This window comes from Mytilus californianus, unplaced genomic scaffold, assembly GCF_021869535.1.
Source record: "Mytilus californianus isolate M0D057914Y unplaced genomic scaffold, xbMytCali1.0.p SCAF_15, whole genome shotgun sequence".
Taxonomy (NCBI): Eukaryota; Metazoa; Mollusca; class Bivalvia; order Mytilida; family Mytilidae; genus Mytilus; species Mytilus californianus.
This window is the reverse complement of record NW_026262637.1, coordinates 3289795-3314876: the sequence shown is the minus strand read 5'-3', so window position 1 is coordinate 3314876 and position 25082 is coordinate 3289795. Positions and strand designations below refer to the sequence as shown.

The window sequence follows — 25082 nt, the reverse complement described above, 5'->3', positions numbered from 1 at the left end:
TATCTATCATTAAACCTACAAACAAATTATTATAAAATTCAGTGTTTTGATTTCCCGTTTATATTGAATACTCGTTGTAACATATCTACATGTTAACGTAAAAAGCTTACTCATAAAAATTTTAACTCTTAAAGTTGATGGCGGTTGGGGTAATTACTCGCTTGTGCAGTGGAGCGGCGACTGTTCGACAACTTGTGGTTTTGGAACAGAATCAGGCGTGAAGACCAGAACTTGTAGTAATCCTAAAGCAGCTTACGGCGGTGAAGATTGTGTTGGTGAAACAAACTCAACAGAAACTCGTCAGTGTAAACTAAAAGACTGTTCAAGTAAGTATGTACTTTACTAATGTTAATTCTTTGCAGTAAGTTAGAGTCTTTAAACGGAAATGTAATATTGAGCCATACGATCGTAGCATTACTTACCCTTAAGATACTACATTTAAAATAGTTGATGACGACAAAATTTCGAATTAGTCAGAGCGGTCGATAAAATGCGGGGGACAATGAATCGATGAATGTTTAATTTCAGGCATCGAAGTATATATATTTTTTTTATACATATAAATATGAATTCATTGTGTAATTTCCCTGGTTATTCAATGACTATAATTCACAGGGATACTCGGCCAACTGCTGTAAGTCGAGTATATTGTCATAACAGCAAAGAATAGTGCAATAAAGATGTTTAGATAAAAAAAAAGAAGATTCTTATTAATGAAGTCGGATTTGTTTAAAGCTTACTTTGTCTCTTTTAAATTGGTTTGCAATTGGCTTTCGAAAATGACAAAATGAGCATCATTCTTGAAAATTCAGCATACAAAATGATTGTAAAAAGTAAAATCACAAAAATACTGAACTCCGAGAAAAATTCAAAAAGGAAAGTCCCTAATCAAATGGCAAAATCAAACGCTCAAACACATCAAACGAATGGATAACAACTGGCATATTCCTGACTTGGTACAGGCATTTTCTTTTGTAGAAAATGGTGGATTGAACCTGGTTTTATAGCTAGCTAAACCTCTCACTTGTATGACAGTCGCAATAAATTCCATTATATTGACAACGATGCGTGAACAAAACAAACAGACACAACGTTAACGTTGTCTGTTGTAATTTCGGTAATTTTAAATTTAGTTCCTTGCCTTTACAAATTGTTTCATGGATTATTAAATCAGCTGGTCAGATGTGCAATTACTTGTGATTGATAAAACAAACCTGTTAAGTAGTTTAATGATCATATAACTTCAGATAATACTTTAACAATAACTTGTGACCACAATGGGCAGTACATCCCACATCCAACAGACTGTCACAAGTTTTATCAATGTGTTTGGTCTACACCAGTTGAAATGGATTGTCCAAATAATTTGGCATGGAATGGGATAATACTGAACTGTGATTACATGGAAAATGTTCCTTTGTGTAACCAGTTGGGATCAATAGGCGACTCGTCTGGCAACACCAATACAAATACTACAGGTATTCAAAGTGAATGATAAGATTTTAATGGCGTGAAACACAATTATTAGTATAGAAAGCATTAATATGTCGAAGTACATGCTGATCAGACATTGATTAAACAGCAAATTAATATTAGCAACGATGAGCAGTCGCTGGTACACATATATAAAGTTATAAATGTCTCAAGGATGTTAATACATGTATATGCATTTGACGGCAAACACATCAAAGGAATCTATAACAATCTGTCACATAGAGTAATGATAATTTCAGCTAGCGCTGTTTTTGGTAGTATTTTCCCTGAGGCGCATTTATGCAGCCTAAATAGAAGTCGTTACATATTTTCACAGTAAAATTATGAAGGAGTGGGATCAAAATGGGATAAGAGTTTCTTTATAGAGCGAATTCATAGAAATTCGGCAATACTCATTTTATGAAAAACTGCTATGAATATAGAAAAACAAAAAAGAGAAAAATATAAAGGCAATCAGAAGTCTACGTCAACGAAAGTCAGATAAAACCGTCAACTAAGAAAAGACGTATGATAAAACTACAAAAAAAAAAAAAAAACACACACATTGAAATTTGAGCAACATCAATCTTAAAGAAGGTTAAATATGGTCTTCCAGATTTGAAAGCAGTTTCCCATTCACTATTGAGTCATACCCAATATTACAATATAGTCATCAGTTAGCTCTCGAGGTCAAGGATTTTTTAAGGATCTGTAATGGTCCTTAGAAATAAGAAGATGCGGTATGAGTGCCAATGAGACAACTCTCCATCCAAGTCACAATGTGTAAAAAGTAAACAATTATAGGTCAAAGTACGGCCTTGAACACGGATCCTTGGCACACACTTTTGCTAAAAATTGTTTTTAATTGTCATCGACATTTTAAGGAGTTATTTGGCATTCAACGACTCGCCATTGCTTCTAGTTTACGTTGCTCTAAAGTCATTGCAACAATATGGCCTCATTTATTTACGTTTTCGTCAAAATGTCCTATGCGAGGTTTAACAAAGTGAACCAAATGCAATATCATCATTGTGTCTGTTATTTAAAAATTTGACCCAAATAGAAGCAAACGAAGCACCTTCTACTTTGTCTAAATAATTTCTGAAGAAGATATAACATCGGTCAATAGTATTTCTATTAAACAGGTGAATTTAAATGTGGTGATAAGACAGGATTTATCGCGGATCCTAAAAACTGTACCACATTCTACCGTTGTGTACATGGACAGAAATACCACATGTCGTGTGCAGCAGGCACTTACTTTAGTGGAGGTGTATGCATTACTGGAGAGTGTTAAATAGATCATTAGTAAGTGATTTATAATTTTGTGATGAAGGATTTAGTCAAATTAAATCAAATCAAATCAAAAGCTGTATTTAAGTCGGCATAGCTTATAACAATAACATAAGCTCTTTGAGCTTTTATAACCGGCGAATACATACATTTACACAATAAACATACACAATACACATACACAATACTAATATTAAAACATAAAAGACATAGAACATATATTCAAGCACAGTTAGGCAAGGCTGAACTAAATTAAATACTAAACATTATATATATATACATGCATGAGCACTAAGCTAAAAACAACATTAAAGCAGAAACATAAAATACTACAGCACAGCAATCACACATTATAAAAAGCTAAGCAAATAAAACACTAAAAGAGTGGAAGTATAATAAACAGCACTAAGTACTATGTTTCAAAGCTGTAACATAAAACATAAAAATATATACTAAGCACATGCTTTGCAATGGCATAAGTTGCCATTCCATGAGTTTATAAGACTCTTAAATTGGGTAAAAGATGTTTCAGTTCTAAAGTGGTTTGGCAACTCATTCCATAGTTTGGCTGCAGAATATCTGAAAGATTTCAAGCCATACCTTGCAGGCATTTAGCTAAATTTTGATATCTGAAAGAATATTTTGTTTCTTTAATGTTTATAAGATCATGTAGGTATATTGGATTTTCTTTATTAACTGTTCCAAATACCTCTATTGCCATGGTTCTTATGCGTCTTACTTTAAGTGATGGCATTTTTTATTTTAAAAGTAAATCATCAAAAGTGGTATTGTTATCATGGTAAATGAACCGGAGTGCTCTTTCTTGTACGTTTTCAATTTTAGTAGGATTTGCCTCGCTGCAGAAATGCCAGGACAATGAGCAGAAATTAAAGTTTGACATAATAAAGAAGTGATATATTGTTAATTTTCCCATTTTGTTCAAGTATTTGCCAAGTCTTTTAAAGACATTAAGTTGTCTGGTTGCTTTTTTGCAGATGTTAGATATATGTGTGTTGAAATTTAGTTCAAAGTCAATGGTGATGCCTAATAGTTTGACCTCTTTTTCACATTTTATTTTGTTACCTGCCATATCAAAAGTAATGGTTTTGCCCATTTTTTTTTTTTTTGGCAAATTGCCAAAGCTTGAAATTTTTCAGGGTTTGCCTTTATTTGAATGGGAGAGAACCAGTCTATCAGAGCCAAACTGTCTTTTTCAAGTGTGGAAATAACTGTGTTTATATCCCTATTTAAATAAGAAAGTGTATCGTCGTCAGCATAATTGTAGAGTAAACTGTGTGTGGTGAAGTGAAAGGTATGATTTAAGAAAATGTTGAAAAGTATAGGATCAAGAATAGAACCTTGTGGTATTCCTTTGGATATATTTTGCCAATTGCTCAGACTGGAGCCATCTCGAACACATTGTTTCCTGTTAGATAAGTATTTTTTATCAGTTCTCAATGATTCTGAGTAGAGTAGTTTGACATCCGTATTTTGGTCGAAAAGCTGATAAGTATGGATGAAAGTGTGTATTGAAGTATTCGACTAGCTGGTTGTAAATTGCTCGTTCGAAAAATTTTGAAATAACTGGAAGTATACTTACTGGTCTATAGTTGCCCACAGCAAGTACATTGTTCTTTTTGTGCAATGGTTCAACTTGTACCTGTTTTAGTTGGTCTGGAAAGTAGCTGATTTTATAATCTTGTTTATCAATTCAGTTATTGGTTTTGTGATAACTGGTTGTGCTAGTTTTAGGAATTTAACTGAGATGCCATCTATTCCTGTTGCCTTTTTTAAAGTTTAAATTTTTTAAGTTGTTTGTCTACAAATTCATTTGAGATGGTACTAAATTCTAGTTTCCAGAATTTAAATCAGTAGAATCAATTTGTGTAGACTTATTTGTTCATTATAGAAAACGGCTAATAACAGGGTTATATAGACCACCATCTAGTTTAGTAAATTATAGAAAACGACTTAAAATATTAAATTAATAAATGCAAACCGAAATAATAAAAAATGATAATATACGTACAAAATCTAACACTCTTTCATGCCGGTGCTAGGAATCATCTAAATCTTGTGTTGTAGGCTTTAAAAGTTTTTTTTCCTTTGGATGTCTGAGATGGAGTAGAGCAATACAATCGTTGGTCCACGGCTGTGGGTTTTGACATGTTGAGTTCTGTATTAATTCAGTGTTAAAAATCAGAATACATGTACTAGAATTCAGAGCATATTTGAATAAAAATATTTTTTGTTAAAATAAATACTTTTGAGGTTAGATCTAATTATCCAACCAACTGTCTATGGTGAAAGTGCTACTTTCTATATTGCACTGGAATTATTAAATTAGTATTGTTTACACGGTACTCATGAGTAGAACTCATAAAATAAGAAATAAGTTGGAAATTTTTTTTATTAGCTCGAAATATAAAATATATGATCTACTGTAACTTATAAATATAGTTTTTTTCTTTTTTCAGGTTGGCATAATTCGATACCAAGTGACAACATAATCAGACTATTTTACATAATTTTCAATATCAATCATTTGGAATATGACAGTTTGATGTGTTTGAGCTTTTGATTTTTTGCCATTTGATAAAGAACTTTCCGTTTTGAATTTTCCTTGGAGTTCAGTATTTTTGTTATTTTAGTTTTTATTTATGAACGAACACTTATCTTATAATATTCAAGAAAAAAGTATGTTGCTATCTTTCATTTAAATATTGCTAAATGCAAACTGGTAAAGATTTCGTAAGACAGATTTTTTTTACCTTACTTTGCAACTGTTTATATTCCGTAACGTGACGACCATGTTATATTCCGGGGAGAGCTGTTAGGGGGATGCAGAAGGATTTTATTGCAGATTGACTATTAATTTTATCTGTTGCTATTTCGCGGAATTTCATTTGAATTCTTACACAGTTTTTTCCTGCAATTTGAGTTGCAGAATATTCGTTTTTTATCATGTCTTGTCCAAGGGCATTTATCATTTATTTTCAGCTCTTATCAGGCCAGAATATACATTTTCAAAATCGTCCTGCCCAAAATCCCCCAGATAATCAAATACCCCCCCCCCCCCCCCCTATTCTATTCAACTTATGTTAACAATAATTTTAAAGCAATCATACTTACATGTTGTCGTTTTATCTTTTATATGTATGCATATAAACATCAAACTTTTATTCAGTAAATGAATAAATACATTTTTTTTTCAATGTCCTTAAAATGAACAGTAGAGCAGAAATTGTTTTTGTTTTGTTTTATGCAAAACAATTATCAAACTAATAACATACATTTGTACTTGTATGAAGAAAACAAACCATGGCAACAGTGCTAGTTTAAAAATGTATTATACGTGATTTTAACATTGTATTATTCTTTTCAGTACGCATATTTAGAACTTACAGTTACACATTGCAGGTTTATTGAGGTTATCATTGTACTTACGAAACATTAATTGTACTGAAGAAAAAAATCAAAAAGTGTTATCTTTTTTCATCATACTGAATCATTTATATTTGTAATTATCATGATGATAATTGTATCTAAATAAATTAGTTTTTAATCATTTATTGCAGTGTTGAGTTTGTTGCTTTGCTATTAAACACTATTGTTATATAAATGTCCACTCTGTTTATATTGTGATAGTCTCTATTATTAAATTACATTAATGATTTCTGTTTCCCTATTGTGAACTTCCCATTTCTATGTAGCAACATTTCTGAAGGATACAAATAGAAATACATCTAACAAAATAACAAAAAACACAGAGTGGACGTGGTCGAGTACTTATACATCCCAACAACAAAAAGACATTAAGTACAGATCTGAGAGTATTCGCAGTTACTGACAGCTAGTTCAAGCCAATAACAACTAAAAAAAATCATGTATCTAAGACTAAAATATCAATCAGTACACATCCAACATCCAATGGATTTAGTGTAAAGACGTCATTAACAGTCAGAGAAAAACATGACCTTGTGCAATGCCAAACTAAAGGTATCGACAGATTGTAGTACCGGAAAAGTACATATGTGTAATATTTAGTATGGTTTTAATTTACTGATAAAAAATTCAATATTTATACCAATAAAAACAATATTCAAAGATTTAATTACAGTGTTGAATAAGTAACCTTTTAGAATAAGTTTATTTAAAGGATTGATAAGTTTACCCGGATCGTATCTAAATTTCCGGGCTCGGTTAACAACATCACCGTAAAATTTATGATGTGCTATTTCGTTTCTTCAGGTACAGCCAAGCTTGCCGATCAAATCTTTGTATCTATAGAAGAATTTAGTAAAGGTTTTAAGTAATTTGTGGTAACGAAATCCCTGACTTTATAATTTACTAGTAATACATAGATTAAGCTCATTGAAATTCAAAACGTCACTACAGACACGAGCATAGCGAACGAGTTATCGGTTTTGAAACCCTTTATCTGTTTTGAAGAAGGTCACACAAACGTTTTTGCATCAATATATATTATGAAACTTGCTACTGACCTGCTGCCATATAACGATTCTATAATTGTAGCGAACTTTGACCAAATTTGCAAATTGATCATTGAATAGTTTTCCCTGCGTTATTACTTACCTTCGAGTATAAAAAAAACTTTAATATTATTTTCTGAGAACATGTCGGTATATAGTATTTGTAATGAAGATATACTAGTAAATGTATTAGAGTTGTCCTTCTTACTTTGTATACTGCAAAATTATGCGACTTCTCTACATGTCAATGATGATGTTCAAGAGTAACTGTTGTTAACATCAGTTCTATATCTGACAGTAGAAAGAAACCAAGTGTAAGCCGTTCAAAGTGTTCACCTGAAAAAATCATTGCCACAAAAAAATTGATAATCTGTCATGTAAATTCTTTATTCTTTACACTTGACCGAATGTGATGGCTTTCCAGGGCACAGGACACCAGTAGAAACAACAGACATTGAAAACAAAAAAGCACAAAATACAACACTGAAAACTCATTTTGAAAACAAGTGCAACACGAACTCCTTTAATAACTGGATGAACTCAGGTACCCCGGATATATAAGTGCATATGTAGTTCCTGTTCCAATAGTGGTACCCGTTGGTGTATTCTTTGCAAGTGAACAATCGATGATTAGCAGTCTGAGGTGACATCACAATCGAGGAAAATAGTACGGAGTTGTGATCATGACAAGCTGAAAATATATATGGCCACCTGTGACAATTGATACATGTGTAACCCTTAACGATTAACCAAACTATGACGGAATCCATAGAACGGCGAAGGGATGATTTTACCATCCTTGTATTTAGTATCTATATGTTTTTTTTTATTTAAATTAAATGTACATATATTGTTTTTCTTTTTTTTTTTGCTGTTTTCTTTTATTTTGTTTGTTTTTTTGTTTTTTTTTTTTTGGGGGGGGGGGGGGGGGGGTATGGGGAGGGGGGTGTTAGTTTGTAAATAACAAATCAAATTTTATAGTCTACGCCCGTCGAGTAATCCTCTTTTGATTACGAAGGATCGCTAGAAACTAAAAGAAGAAGAGCCCTTTGTTAAATGGGTTCTTTGTATTTGCATTGTATCATAGATCAAATTTATTTGTTCAGTGTGTGCTCATCGGTGTTAATATGTCTTTTGATTGAGTTAAGCCATTTCAATTGATATTGTATAGTGTGTTTTTCTATGTTGTGATGTTACACTATTGTTTCAGATAAGGGTGAAGGTTTGGTACCATTAAAACGGGTAAACCCGCTGCAATTATTTGCACCTGTCCTAAGTCAGGAATCTGATGTTCAGTAGTTGTCATTTGTTGATGTGGTTCATAAGTGTTTCTCGTTTTTTATATAGATAAGACCGTTGGTTTTCCCGTTTGAATGGTTTTACACTAGTAATTTTTGGGGCCCTTTATAGCTTGCTGTTCGGTGTGAGCCAAGGCTCCGTGTTGAAGAGCGTACTTTGACCTATAATGGTATACTTTTATAAATTTTGACTTGGATGGAGGGTTGTCTCATTGGCACTCATACCACATCTTCTTATATCTATCTATTTAAGCAGCAACTCTTTATTAAAGAAATCATGATTAGAGACGCAAGCCATGTAGAATCGTATCATCTGTGAGATATACTTCATGAACAAACGCAACTGGAAATAGCTACAGAGCAATGGACAGTTCACAATGAACAAAAACCATCAATGTGTATGTCATATTATCGTACATAACGTCTTTAAACTAAATCCATTGGATGTTGGATGTGTTCTGATTTGTATTTTAGTCTTAGATACCTGACTTTTTGATAAGTTGTTAATGGCTTTGAACTAGCTGTCAGTTACTGCGAGTAGTTTCAGGTCTGTACTTAGTGTTTTTTGTTGTGTGGATGTATAAGTACCCATCCACGTCCACTCTGTGTTTTTGTTAGATGTCTTTATATTTGTATCAATCTGATGAGTTAAGCCTTTTTTAACTGATTTTAATAGTTTGTTCTTATGCTGTACTGTTACACCACTGATCCAGGTTAGGGGGAAAGTTGGCGCCTTCAAAATAGTTGTACCCCGCCATATTCTGAATGTGCCTGTCCCAAGTCAGGAGCCTGTAATTCAATGGTTGTCGTTTGTTGCTGTGTAACATATATTTTTTTCATTATTTTGTACATAAATTGGGCCGTTAGTTTTCTCGTTTGTTTTACATTTTTCATTTTGGGGCCTTTTATAGCTGACTATGCGGTATGGGCTTTGCTCATTGTTGAAGGCCGTACGGTGACCTATAGATGTTAATTTCTGTGTCATTTGGTCTCTTGTGGAGAGTTGTCTCATTGGCAATCATACCACATCTTGTTTTTATATGTATCCCATTTTTAAGATAACACGAGGAGAATTTATCTTTTCAAGTAAAATTGAGGACTCATTTAAACTCAACAGTTATTGTATTTTTCTTTTTATAGTAACGCGTTTCAAAATTACCAGCAGATGTTGAAATTAAACACGGTTATAATTATACTAGTGTTGTAGGGATAATTATCAAATTGCTAACTTATAGTTTGAAATAATAACAAAAATTTACTTTTGTTTATTCTCTGTATAATTTGTCTTTGGGCAGTGCATAATATATTGTCTTCCTGTACTGTTTGGAGAATACTGTGTTGATACAGATCTTTGGTTTGTTTTTTTTTTTTGATTTGGTTAATTTAATTTTAAAGAATCCGGACAATTTAGAGCTTGCCAGGTTGTGTAGACACAGGTCTATTGTTGAAGACTGTATGTTGCCGTCTAGATGTCTTTTATTTTTTTTTCCGTCGTTGTGTTGCTGTCTTATTGACGTCATTTGTTGTACATATTTGCTATAAGACTTCTATTAAATGGAAAGTTAAAACGCTGCCATAATAGTTTTATTTGACATCTTTTAATTACTATGTTTTGTGCATTTTTCAAATAAATAGATTACTGGTGTCTTTACAAAGATGTTGATATGATAGTTGATAAATGAATTCAAGCATTTAAATAGAAATTTCACTTAAGGGTTCATATTGTCGAATATAAACACTTTAACTTAGTAAGGCTTCAAAAGAACTATTGGCTGATTTAATACAACTTTTTGAAAATGGAGCGCATATGATTTTTTCTGGTATAGTTATAAACTGTTACGACATTAATTGATATTTTCCTCTCTAAGTTGTGTTGTAATATGAAACAAAAACAACCTGAGTTAGTGGTATATAGTTTAGCCGGTGGGGATCTAGGAATATTTAATTATGTCTATACCAGGTATACTGTAATGGGTATTTCTTGTATCTTTATTATATCACATAATTCCTATCTACGTTCTAGCCCCTTACTACATGTATATAGCAATGGAATCATGGAGTCTTACAACCATACGATATTGATTAACTCTTGTATGAAGTATATATACATATGAAAAGATTATATCACATTTATACCAGAAGAACTTTTATCTATAGACAATATGTTTACTCCACTTAATTTGTTATCTTATTTAAACAGGTATTATACTAGACATGACTTTAACGATATTGACTAAAATAAACCCAAAATGTAACAAACAGTATATACAGTATATTCTCTGTATGAAATTGAGAATGGAAATGGGGAATGTGTCAAAAAGACATCATTTTGAATTAGCATCGATCTCCCCATAACATGAAAAACAATGTGAAATTTTGAACAAAACAACCCACCTCTTTAAAGGCTCTCAGCTTCAAATCGAAAATTATGAAGATTTCAATATTTTCTTCAAGTGATGTAGTGAAAGAATCCATCCAAAAACTAGAATAGTAGTACATCAACATACAATATTATTGAAACTCACTTTAACCGGAACAATACTACATTGTACTTCTCGTGTACAGTTAAAGCAGGCGGGGTATCATACATCTGTTGTTCAAATGATCAACACTCGCAAAAATTATTGGATCCTGTCTTATTCAAATTCAAATCATAAAATATCTTCAGTAAAGATTCACCTTTGCTGATTTTTGTTTTATTTTCTTTTATCTTTCAATTGTGCAACTAACAATATAGAGGATGATTGTTGGGTATTAGTTTCTATCTAAGTGCAAGTAAACAAGAGAAAACCACCCCATTAAAACTAAAAACAAAAACACCGCAACTGGATCATCGGAACAAAAAAAAAAGCAAATACATGCCATGACAGGGAATCCATTCAGGATTAATGTTTCATTTTATATATTACTGTCGTTCATTTAGGAATTTGACAGTTGGTAGTATTATAGTTTTGTTCTGTTTTTGTAGAAAGCCGTTTTCTATTTTGTACATCACTATAACTATATGTTGACATTGAGATTCTGAAATTCCATTGGACGGTTCACTCGATGTTGGAAAATTATTTTACGATATTCTACCGTAAAATTGAGAATGGAAATGGGGAATGTGTCAAAGAGACAACAACCCGACCAAAGAGCAGAAAAGAGCCCAAGGCCGTAGACTGTAAAAAAATAACGTGTTACATGACATGAAAATGCATACTAAACAACCAGCGATAAATGTTAAAACAAGAAAATAAGATAAAAAAAATTTAATGGTTATCACAAACTTCCAATAGATCTACAATCTTGAAAATAAAATAAAGAATTTTATTGAATTTATTTCGCACCAGTGAAATTTCCAAAAAGCATTTCATTCCTTAGCAAAATAAGCAGCATCACAGCTCCGTGTATGTTATGTGAGATATTTTGTCAACTTTTGAGTATTTATAAGAAAATGTACAAGGACATTAGTTCTTAACCAAAACCAAACTTCTATTAAAATGCTCTATGTAAGCATATTATTAACTATTTAATTTCCATCATGTTCAAACAACTTTTAGATATTGTTTCTGTGAGTGATACATGCGAATATGATTCTACCTCTTTTCCGAACCCAAGATGCTGTAACATGATAATCAAACCCCATAGATCAACATCTCCAGACAAAACCTGTACTAAAAAGCCCCCGAAATCTTCCTGACACTTTAAGCTAGAAAGTTTAACCTTTATATGTCCTTATCACATGGTATCTAAGGTATAAACCATTGAGGATTACTTTTATTTTACATTCACAATGACTATGTAAACTTAATCAAGTCAAGTTTCATTAACTACTCTCAGTGTGTACTAAAACAATTTACTTTTGTTTATATTTGTTCTACGTCTAAAGGAATGTGTTCTTTATAGCCTTCAATTTATCAATACTGTAACAATATATATGAGATGAAAGCAGTGTGTGTGTGTGTGCATCAATTTTCATTAACATTTCAAATCTGACAATATTATGTAATATAAGTTATCCATGCAGTATTTTCACACAGGTTTTATAACAGGCATTGAAGTATTGTGAAAAGACTTGTATAACTATGTAGATCAATCATTTAGACAAAACTAGTCGTCGTATTAAAACGTTGTTAGATAAGAATGTGTATTGCTGTGCAAAAGTATAAGACTAACTCGTATCGTTTTCTCCAATTCGACACTATATATGAATCATCTTTTCTTTCCTTCTTTTTTTATTTTGCTTGCGAACTTGCTAACTATACACGACTGTCATACAAGTGGAAGGATTAGCCAGCAATAATACTAGGTTTGACACACCATTTTCTTTTCGGAAAATGCCCGTACCAAATCAGGAATATTGATGTTGTTTTCATTCGTTCCGTTGGTTGATATAGACTAGCGTTTGATTTTGTCATGTTATATAGACTTTCACCTTTTAACAATATACCTTGGAGTTTTGTATTTTTGTTAATACCTATTTTGGTTATATAGATATAGGAAGATGTGGTATGGTTGCCAATGAGACAAATCTCCATCCAAGTCAAAATTTATAAAATTAAACCATTATAGGTCAAAGTACGGTCTTCAACACGGAGCCTTGGCTCACACCGAACAGTAAGCTATAAAGGGCTCCAAAAATTACTAGTGTAAAACCATTCAAACGGGAAAACCAACGGTCTAATCTATATAAAAAACGAGAAACGAGAAACACTTATGAACCACTCGACAACCAAACGACAACTACTGAACATCAGATTCCTTACTTAGGATAGGTGCAAACAAATGCAGCGGGTTTAAACGTTTTAATGGTACCAAACCTTCACCCTTTTTCTGAAACAATAGTGTAACATCACAACATAGAAAGACACACTATAAAATATCAACTGAAATAGCTTAACTCAATCAAAGGACATATTAACACTAGTGAACATACACTGAACAAATACATTTGACCTATATGTATAGATAAGTTCTTGCTTTACTAATGTCAATTCAATAGTAAAGACGAACGCTTCTTTCTGTCAACTGTTTTCATCCCCTTATTACATGCATTTTTGATTCAACACCCCATTACTAAAGTTCTAAATTTCATTTATGTTGCTTAACTGAATGTCAACACATTTGAAGAAAAAAAAACTAGAATACGCACGCATGCGTAGCAAAAACATGTTGTATTGCATGGCAATGCATACAAGTAACACACATCTGATTCCCTGTAATCTTGTCATTTGTAACTGTTATAAAATGTCCATTTTAGGTGAAGATGACCAATATGTATTTGTATCCGACCCGATTAAGAGATTGATATGATGTTTATAAGACACTATAGAAATAAGAAGATGTGGTATGATTACCAATGATACAAATATCCACCAGATACCAAATGACATAGAAGTAATATAATAATAAGAAGTTGTGGTATGATTGCCAATGAGACAACTCTCCACCAGAGACCAAATGACATAGAAGTAATATAATAACAGGAAGATGTGGTATGATTGCCAATGAGACAACGATCCACCAGATACCAAATGACATAGAAGTAATATAATAATAAGAAGATGTGATATGAATGCCAATGAGACAACTCTCCACCAGATACCAAATGACATAGAAGTAATATAATAATAAGAAGATGTGCTATGATTGCCAATGAGACAACTCTCCACCAGATACTAAATAACATAGAAGTTATATGATAATAAGATGTGGTATGATTGCCAATGAGACAACTCTCCACCAGAGACCTAATGACGTAGAAGTTATATATTAATAAGAAGATGTGATATGATTGCCAATGAGACAACTCTCCACCAGAGACCTAATGACGTAGAAGTTATATGATAATGAGATGCGATATGAATGCCAATGAGACAACTCTCCACCAGAGACCTAATGACATAGAAGTTATATGATAATAAGATGTGGTATGATTGCCAATGAGACAACTCTCCACCAGATACCAAATGACATAGAAGTTATATGATAATAAGATGTGGTATGATTGCCAATGAGACAACTCTCCACCATAGACCTAATGACGTAGAAGTTATATGATAATAAGATGCGATATGAATGCCAATGAGACAACTCTCCACCAGATACCAAATGACATAGAAGTTATATGATAATAAGATGTGGTATGATAGCCAATGAGACAACTCTCCACCAGATACCAAATGACATAGAAGTTATATGATAATAAGATGTGGTATGATTGCCAATGAGACAACTCTCCACCAGAGACCTAATGACGTAGAAGTAATATATTAATAAGAAGATGTGATATGATTGCCAATGAGGCAACTCTCCACCAGAGACCTAATGACGTAGAAGTTATATGATAATAAGATGCGATATGAATGCCAAGGAGACAACTCTCCACCAGATAATGACATGGGAGTAATATGATAATAAGAAGATGTGGTATGATTGCCAACGAGACAACTCTCCACCAGAGACCTAATGACGTAGAAGTAATATATCTTAATTAATAAGATGTGACATGATTGCCAATGAGGCAACTCTCCACCAGAGACCTAATGACGTAGAAGTTATATGATAATAAGATGCGATATGAATGCCAAGGAGACAACTCTCCACCAGATAATGACATGGGAGTAATATGATAATAAGAAGATGTGGTATGATTGCCAACGAGACAACTCTCCTCCAGAGACCTAATGACGTAGATGTTATATAATAAGAAGATGCCATACGATTGCCAATGAGACAACTCTCCACCAGAGACCTAATGACGTAGAAGTTATATAAGAATAAGATGTGGTATGATTGCCAATGAGACAACTCTCCACCAGAGACCAAATGACATAGAAGTAATATGATAATAAGAAGATGTAGTATGATTGCCAACGAGACAACTCTCCACCAGAGACCTAATGACGTAGAAGTAATATATCTTAATTAATAAGAAGATGTGACATGATTGCCAAGGAGACAACTCTCCACCAGGGACCAAATGACGTAGAAGTTATATGATAATAAGATGTGGTATGATTGCCAATGAGACAACTCTCCACCAGATACCTAATGACGTAGAAGTAATATACATTTGTAATAATAAGATGTGGTGCGATTGCCAATGAAACAACTATCCACCAACGTTCAAATGAAGTGGGTAGTCTTCCTCTTCTTTGAAAGACCGTTTGTTGATACTGTTTTTGCTTTTGTGTCGTTAGGGCTCTGTCTAATTGGAGTCCATCCAACCTGTCCTTTTTTACAGTTCGAGTTCAGAGTTTTAAAACCACAACAATCATTGGTAATAACACGATAAACCTGAAAGACAGAAAAGAAACACTTACTATTAAATTCTGTTATAATTCACGTTTGGTGTACATATTTATTTAGTTGCTATCATGTGATTCAATATAATATTCAAGTGTACAGTCGCATAACGTGGAAATTCAAACATTTTAAACGATCTTATCTCTTGAGTTCGATATGATAAACCCTTTACATATCCTAATTATATACGTCAGCCATGATTGATTATTTGTCTAACTTTTCCAAAACTACGTCAATAATAATTGATTTCAAATGTTTTAAAAATTATTTTTATTGCTTCCTTTTAGAATTTTTTTTTTAATATTTTTTTTTGTTTTATCGTTAAGTTATTATACATGCATTTTGTTTTCCTTTTTTCTAACAGTATACATTTGAATTAACATAAGGATAATCCCACTTAATGCTCACATTATGTTAATTAAGAAAAAGCTAAGTATATTTGACGTTTATCTATCCTCTATGAATCACTTTGATGCTAGTATATAATTTAAATACATCTAACTGTCGCATTTACAAAATATAAATAGGCTTGCTCTCTCTTTTGTTACTAGTATAACTTGACAGTGATAATATGAAGCTAAAACGCCTGTAAATATTTTTAGCATTGTAAGGGTCAAAGATCTATAGTTAGGGTGCATGGACAACTATATTCCAGCCTGCAATCTTTCTGCGCAAACTTCACCAATAAATGTTCTTTAAAAATAGTGTACATACATAAGTTATTCAAAGAAATCGAAGTATTTACAAAATGCGTACACCAATTTTCTTGCAGGGTAACAAATTATAATTACCTTTTTACACGAGACTCTTTTAAACAATGATAAATGTACATTGTACTCTTTGCTTTAGATTTCAACGGCAACAAATTTTGAATATTCCCCTGGTTTCTTCCGCCTTTTTTTTTTTTAATTAAGAAACATATGTTATTAAACTATACAAACCGTAATTGACCGTTATAAAAAGAAATATTCACTTATGATTCACGTGTAGTGTATTCTGTATTTCTCTTCAAAGAAGTTAACATGACTTTTGTTTGTCTTGTACGGATTTAATACGAATTGTTTTTCAAGATAACACTTCAAACGTACACCAACAAATAAGTATGCCCGTAATATGCACACTTCACACGTACACCAACAAATAAGTATACCCGTAATATGCACACTTCAAACGTACACCAACAAATAAGTATGCCCGTAATATACACACTTCAAACGTACAACAACAAATAAGTATGCCCGTAATATGCACACTTCACACGTACACCAACAAATAAGTATGCCCGTAATATACACACTTCACACGTACACCAACAAATAAGTATGCCCGTAATATTCACACTTCACGCGTACACCAACAAATAAGTATGCCCGTAATATGCACACTTCACACGTACACCAACAAATAAGTATGCCCGTAATATACACACATCACACGTACACCAAAAAATAAGTATGCCCGTAATATGCACACTTCACACGTACACCAACAAATACATGTAAGTATGCCCGTAATATACACACTTCACACGTACACCAACAAATAAGTATGTCTGTACTATATGATTACTTAGAGTGTGTTTGTATGCCGTAACAACTCTCTCAAAACAAAGTGATTGAATCAGATTGTATTCTAAACTTAGGGTATATAACCATTTCTTTGTTCTATCTCTAAGCCTCTTATAATTTAAAACTTGAAAGTTTGATCGATACCAGATTTATGTGTAAATTTTATTTCCAAACCTTTTTAATTGTAAAGACATGTTCCAAGTGTACAAATTGGCTATTACATACAAAACAGCGTAAATAAAATGGATAAATATTAAATTTACATTGAATTGTAAAAGGTACTTAAGTATAGTAACAAAAGTGTTAATTAAAATGCTTCATGAAAATGACGGATCTTTTGTGAAGGACAATTATACCAAACAAAGACGGGCTTCTAAAGAAAGTCGGAAAAAGAAAACAAAGATAAAATCAAGAGATCACGACATTCATTTTATGACAAACTCTAATGAAAACGAATTAGACGGAGAACAAGCGTTAAACTTTAATGGGAATAATTTAAATCATGATACAGTTAGTGATCAGACCAATCCACGGAGTAATGCTTCTCCACCGGAGGTTTTAAATTGTATTGATAATAGTGGTAATGAAAATAGTGATTTAAATAAAAATCGGAAAGATTCAAATAAAGAACGCCAAGTATTGACTCAAGGTGACGAGACTTTAAATGTCACTAATAAACAAGAAGTTTCGTTCAATAATACAATAGTTAACAAAGTTGTGGATACCGGTGTTAAACAGTCGGAGGAATATAGTAACGACTCGTATTCTTCTTCATTTGAAAGTTCCGATGGTGATGGGGACAAGTGGAGTGCACCAGATAATAAACCAGTAAAACAGGGACCCAGAGATCGAAACGAGAAACAAGTGTCAAAGAAAATAGTGACTAGTGAAAATAAAGAAAATAAAATTACAAGCAAATTTGAAGGAAATGAAGTAGAAAAAAGTAAAGAAGAACCATCGTCAACGTCAACTCCAAGGAAGGATTTAGATCAACAAGAAAATAGTGAAGCCTATGCATATTCCAACACGTTCGAAACTGATTCAAACACTAAGGTACAGTCCAAAACAGTAAGTAAGTCTGATCCCGGAAATCAAAAAGGTGACGCCGACGCTACGTTGAGTGAGTCAAGTTGGCCATCTTATTGTCAAGATAACAAAGATTTTGAGAACGCGGAAACAAAATTAAACAGTAAAACAGCAACAGAGTTAAGCGATAACAAAACTGAGAAAACAGGTGGCGTGAAAAATACAAATGTCAACAAGCAATCAAAGGATAACTCGGATATCAACAAAGATAAAGATGACGATGATGATCCAACACTAACAGAGACAAGTTGGCCGTCATATTGCCAAGACAAAAACAAACAGGAGGCAGGCATCGATCATAAAAAGCATATTCACGTTGAGGAGACTAAACAACAAAACATAAAATCCTCTGATCATAGTATCATTAGTCATTCTGATAAAAGAACAGACCAGGACGAAATCTCGGTAAAAAATCATTCTCAAATTTCTGTTTCATTTTCGAAGAATTCAAAAAATAAATGCGCTGGTGTAGATGATGATACTTTTGAAAAGAAAAAGGAACAAGAAAGCGATGATGCTACAATAAGCGATAACTCGTTTCCAACGTATAGAAGTGAAGATCCTGTCGTATTAAACGGTGGTCACTCTTCTGAAGATAGAGGTTCGAAAATAAAGGTCAGAACATCCGGGGATTCCACGTCTGATAAGTTCACGAATAAAGAAACTGCCGTTTCTTTGTTAAATAAATCTGTAAACAGTAAGGGTAACGAACAAAAACCTCCAATTGACACAAAAACGTTATTATCAGATACACTAACAGACGCACAAAGGGAATCACAAAATAGGAAAAATAGAGAAACACGGAAAAATTCAAGTCCTGACGATACTTTGGAGGATATTGAACCCATTTCAAATATAGTCGCTCCATTGCCTCTTGATACTGACAAAATAAATAGTGAAACAATAACTGAAATAGACAAAAAGCCAATGGCAAGGCAGAAACTTGTGAGACAAGCTGTTAAAAATTCTGATTCAGACGTCGAAACTGAAAAAATGGAAGGAACTAATACCACAAAGGCAAGCGAGGAACAGCCAGTGCACCTTACAAACGGCGATGATGGGGTGTTTTCTGAAGAAAGTGACATTGAAGGGAAGGAACATCATGATAGAGGTGACGATGAAGAACTGACGAATGTAAATGAATCTAATTCCCGACAAAGAAACATATCTGATTGGGGAACAAACGAAGATTTTAAAAAGGAACATGAAACTGGTGATGATAATATTAAGGATAAAATTGAAAACGAACAGGATGAAAATAAAAATACTGAGAACAATCCGGAGCAACCAGTTGATTCCGAGGTTCCAACAAAAGACGAGATACAGGAAAATGGTCAAGACCATACACAAGCACGCGAGGACGACCAAAACATGGATGAGGCACGTGATCAAAATATAGATGACGTTGGTGTTGAATCTGTTGAACAAATCCGAAGGAATATAAAAATCGACAATGCTGTAGAGACTGTGTCTGAACTGGAGGTCAAAGTTCAAGATTTAATGGAAAACATGAAAGATCTTATGTCTGAGTATACAACACGGTTAAATAATCAACCATTGTCCGATTTTGTGATGGATTTAGACAAATTTAAGGGTGATTTTATATCACTTAGAGATGCATACAAGAAATATGAATCTTTATTTGTCTTTTTAAATAAATGTTTAAAGGATTTACGTTCTTCTGGTGATGAAGTGAACAACTTGATAGCAAAACGATTCCGGGAAGAAGATTTAACCACATGGATGGAGTCACAAGAAAAGTTTGAAGAAGGTGAGTATTCCTAATGTTAATAGTTTTAACTTCAGGTGTTAATAACGACCTCAAGGGGGATGAACAAGTATGTTAAGTACGTAAGGGTGTCACGGTAGAAATATGAGTTTCGAGATTACTTTAGCTGTATTTGACAAAACCTGTCGGAATTGGTGGGTCCTCAATGTTCTCCAACTTTGTATTTTATTTAGCCTTCTAATTTTTTTATTCGAGCGTCAATGGTGAGTCTTTTGTAGACGAAACTCGCCCGTCGCGTTGATCTACAAAATCATAAGCCTGGTACCTTGGGTGAGTTTTTTTTCTACATTTCGATACTGAACACAGCAGGTTATGTATGTATGTACATATTTCTAGAGAAGGAGATATAATATTTGAACGAGAGAGCAAGACATAAATGATAGCTAGTTATGTGTAAATAGTTTAACTTATCTGTTATATATCAAAATATTGAGATAAGAGAATGCAAGGTAAAAATGAACATTTTACAAACTTCTACTTTATACTTAAGTGGGTACATTCAACCGAGAAATACTGTGATACTTTTAAAAAAAAAAATAATAACGGATTTAAAACTTAAATACTGAGATTGTGTTGCTATTTTCCCCCTCTATAACACTATAAACATTGCTTTGTTTCATAACAATATAAGACGTTTTAACTCAAAGTGACAAAACTTGATAACTTGTTAATTCTGAATTTTAAATTTTAAAAGTTCAAAAGTTTTATGAAAACATTTGACAATAATATAAATGACGATCAATACATCAAACGTCAGTTTATATTAAACATTCTTTTGTATCACGGGTACATTATATTTTCTTAAGTTATAAAGAAAAATAAAGAACGTAAAGCCTATTTAAAGCGTGACTTTTAAAAACACGGTGTGTAATTAGAAGACAAATCTATCATAAGGCGAGGTTCGTCGACGGGGTTTCACTGTATGTCAATAAAAAGGGGTGTTGGATATAGTGCGTCAGTGATACAGAAACCCAACGACACAAAAAAATAAAGACAAACTGAGGTCAACCTAAGATCTTCGACAGAACAGAAATGTCTATTCAATAATTAAAGCTGTGAATCGAATGGAGTATAGAAATGTTTTTTAGAATTATATCAGAGACTGCAATTAACATCACAATGACAAAACCTATTGATGTAAAGCTAAACATGCGCTTACAACAATATCGGTATAACAAAAACAAAAAAAACTATTATACCGTTACCAATGATTGCTCGAAGTAACAGTCGTCATGAACATGCATGAAATATTTGCCACTGGACATTAAACAACCAACAATCAATCGATCAATCGGAGTTTCAGAAAGCATGCCAAATATACTAAACTTGCTGATAAGCAATCGTGCCGTTCTACACTGTAAAATCGGTGACTGTATTTCTTTAATGTAAATATGTATGCAGAAAAAGATATAAAAATGAAACGATATTTTTTTTTTCGGAGGTTCTGTAAGAAGGATAGATCGAGCGATGACAGATATTCTAAAAAAGAGATAACGTGCAGGCATAAAAAACTTATACTGTGGAAGGTCGAATGAAATTTACGATTTAGATTTAATCAGTTCTTTGACAATTTTAACGACTAAAGGTATATCACCCTGCAATACATCAGTATAGTAAATGTTTATGTGTGACGGAACCCCCACCAGTAAAGGTCTATCTATTCATTATTTTATACAAAAAGGGTTGTTCTAACAGTTTAAAAATTTTCAAATGGTTTAATTATCTGTCAATTTGGCTCACCATGAGAATATTTTAGACTTACTAAACTCGAATATTAAAACTATCTTTTTATAGTTGGACGTTGTACATGGTTTATTTCGGTGATTTTTAATTGTTGAAATCTAAGCCTATTAGTTTCAGAATTCACTTGATTAAGATGACATAATAGCACTGCAAAGTATATAATTTACAGATTATACAAGTAATTGTATAGGTTAAATAGATTAATAGTTCATTAATGATTTTAATCTCTGAATCATTACAAGTAACAGAGAACATTGAATAGTCCCGAACTTGAATATTATATTTATTGAGTATATCAACTTTGCTTATAAAATTAGTTAAATACAAAAAAGGTGCTAAATTGTGTCTCTGTTGTATCCCGTCCTATGTTAAAAATCTTTTTTTCTGATTCAAATATTTTCCGCTGAACACGAATCAAAAACAATTTATCAGTTCATGATTAAATTTAATTTTCTTGTTTTACGTTATGAATACAAACGAATGTTTCATATTGATAATTATATAAGTTCTTTTCAGTAAGTTGAAATCACAAATTTGCTATATCAAAGTAATACTCTTTTAAAATGTTTAATGAATGTGTCAAGAGGAAATGAAGCCTAAACTAACCTTATATGTATAATGGTTTATGTTACATTTTATTTAAATGAAGCATATTTTTAACTCTTATTTACTTTTATGAACTCAGTTTTAATATTATCTAACTGTAATTTGTATTTCACATAGTAGTATATATAATACACAGATAAGAGAACTGAATGAAACTTCCTCTAGACTTATGATTAATACGTTAGTTCGTCTGTAATTATTAATTTAGGCATGAAAATTACTAGGCAAGAAGTGTAGGGTTATAGTACCTTTCTATTCAAGCAGTAAGCTGTTGTTCAAATATTCTATGTAGACTTGATAGTATTTAATAACAGACATTTGTGTACATTAATTTTATTTTACCTATTCAGTTAAGGTTCAACATAATGTATGAGAAGTCATTTATAGATGTGTGAATTAACTAATTTTTTAGAAATACAAAAACCTTCAGTTGAAATGACATTCACGTTTATATAAATCCATTTTGAATCCATAGCTATCTCTGTAGGGAATATCTATTTGATTTTTTGTCAAATATTCTACTAAAATTAAACCTTTCTGAAAAGATTTATAATTGTATTTGATGTTGACATTTTATAAAATCAATTTGGGACAGGAAATTAAATTGGACTTTCACCAAGTAATGAAAATATTAATCAACAGCAATCTCAGATATTTTCCCATGCAGAAACAGAAAAATAAACACTTTACACAAAATTATATCACGGCTTAAATACTGACATGTAAGTTAATTGATTACATGTATAAAATGTTTATCTTTACCTTCAATTTAAACAAAAATTCAGTTTTGTGCGTTACAACAAATATAATAAATGAAATTGATTACCATTACTCAATATGACTTCTGAAAGACTTCGATCTTATGTTGTACTGTTACACCACTGTCCAGGTTAGGGGGAGGGTTGGGATCCCGCTAACATGTTTAACCCCGCCGCATTCTGTATGTATGTGCCCTTCCCAAGTCAGGAGCCTGTAATTCAGTGGTTGTCGTTTGTTTATGTGTTACATATTTGTTTTTCGTTCATTTTTTGTACATAAATTAGGCCGTTAGCTTTCTTGTTTGAATTGTTTTACATTGTCATTTCGGGGCCTTTTATAGCTGACTGTGCGGTATGGGCTTTGCTCATTGTTGAAGGCCGTACGCTGACCTATAGTTGTTAATTTCAGTGTCATTTGGTCTCTTGTGGAGAGTTGTCTCATTGGCAATTATGCCACATCTTCTTTTTTATATTGAAAATTATAACATATTTGATATTTAGACATATTCATCTCCAAGTTTGACTTTGGTAAATAAATATGATCATCCTCGGACTTATCCCGTCAGGCATTACTACTCTTGCTAAAGTGGAGCATCAGTTAGACTGTGCGGGATGTATAAATACGTAGCCATATCAGTTAGACTGTGTGGGATGTATAGATACGTAGCCACATCAGTTATACTGTGCAGGATGTATAAATACGTAGCCACATCAGTTAGACTATGTGGGATGTATAAATACGTAGCCACATCAGTTAGACCGTGCGGGATGTATAAATACGTAGCCACATCAGTTAGACTGTGCGGGATGTATAATTACGTAGCCATATCAGTTATAAATACGTAGCCATATCAGTTAGACGGTGCGGGATGTATAAATACGTAGCCATATCAGTTAGACTGTGTGGGATGTATAAATACGTAGCCACATCAGTTAGACTGTGCGGGATGTATAAATACGTAGCCATATCAGTTAGAGTGTGTGGGATGTATACATACGTAGCCATACCAGTTAGACTGTGCGGGATGTATAAATACGTAGCCATATCAGTTAGACTGTGTGGGATGGTGTGGGATGTATAAATACGTTGCCTCATCAGTTAGACTGTGCGGGATGTATAAATACGTAGCCACATCAGTCAGACTGTGCGGGATGTATAAATACGTAGCTACATCAGTTAGACTGTGCGGGATGTATAAATACGTAGCCACATCAGTTAGACTGTGCGGGATGTATAGATACGTAGCCACATCAGTTAGACTGTGTGGGATGTATAAATACGTAGCCACATCAGTTAGACTGTGCGGGATGTATAAATACGTAGCCACATCAGTTAGACTGTGCGGGATGTATAAATACGTAGCCACATCAGTTAGACTGTGTGGGATGTATAAATACGTAGCCACATCAGTTAGACTGTGCGGGATGTATAGATACGTAGCCATATCAGTTAGACTGTGTGGGATGTATAAATACGTATCCACATCTGGTCGAAAAGATGACATTTAATGTGCTCACCCAGTTTTATAAATATAACGGACATACAAACAACTGTCGTACAAGTGGGAGGTTAACCTAGCTATGAACTAGGTTTAACCCACCTTTTTCTTCGGAAAATGCCTGTACATAGTCAGGAATATGACAGCTGTTTTCCACGCGATCCGTTGGTTGATAAAGTTTACGTT

At 32.9% G+C, this 25082-nt stretch overlaps 1 protein-coding gene across 1 annotated transcript in view; it reads left to right on the top strand.

Annotated features, from left to right (window-relative positions):
- Positions 1-17947: 17947 nt before the first annotated feature.
- The window catches only part of LOC127725221 (uncharacterized), a 29140-nt gene continuing 22005 nt past the window's right edge, over positions 17948-25082 (top strand). Inside the window, exon 1 of the mRNA XM_052232074.1 lies at positions 17948-20272. Coding sequence (XP_052088034.1) covers positions 19429-20272 — 844 coding nt within the window. The 5' untranslated portion in view covers positions 17948-19428. The remainder of the gene's footprint in view (positions 20273-25082) is intronic.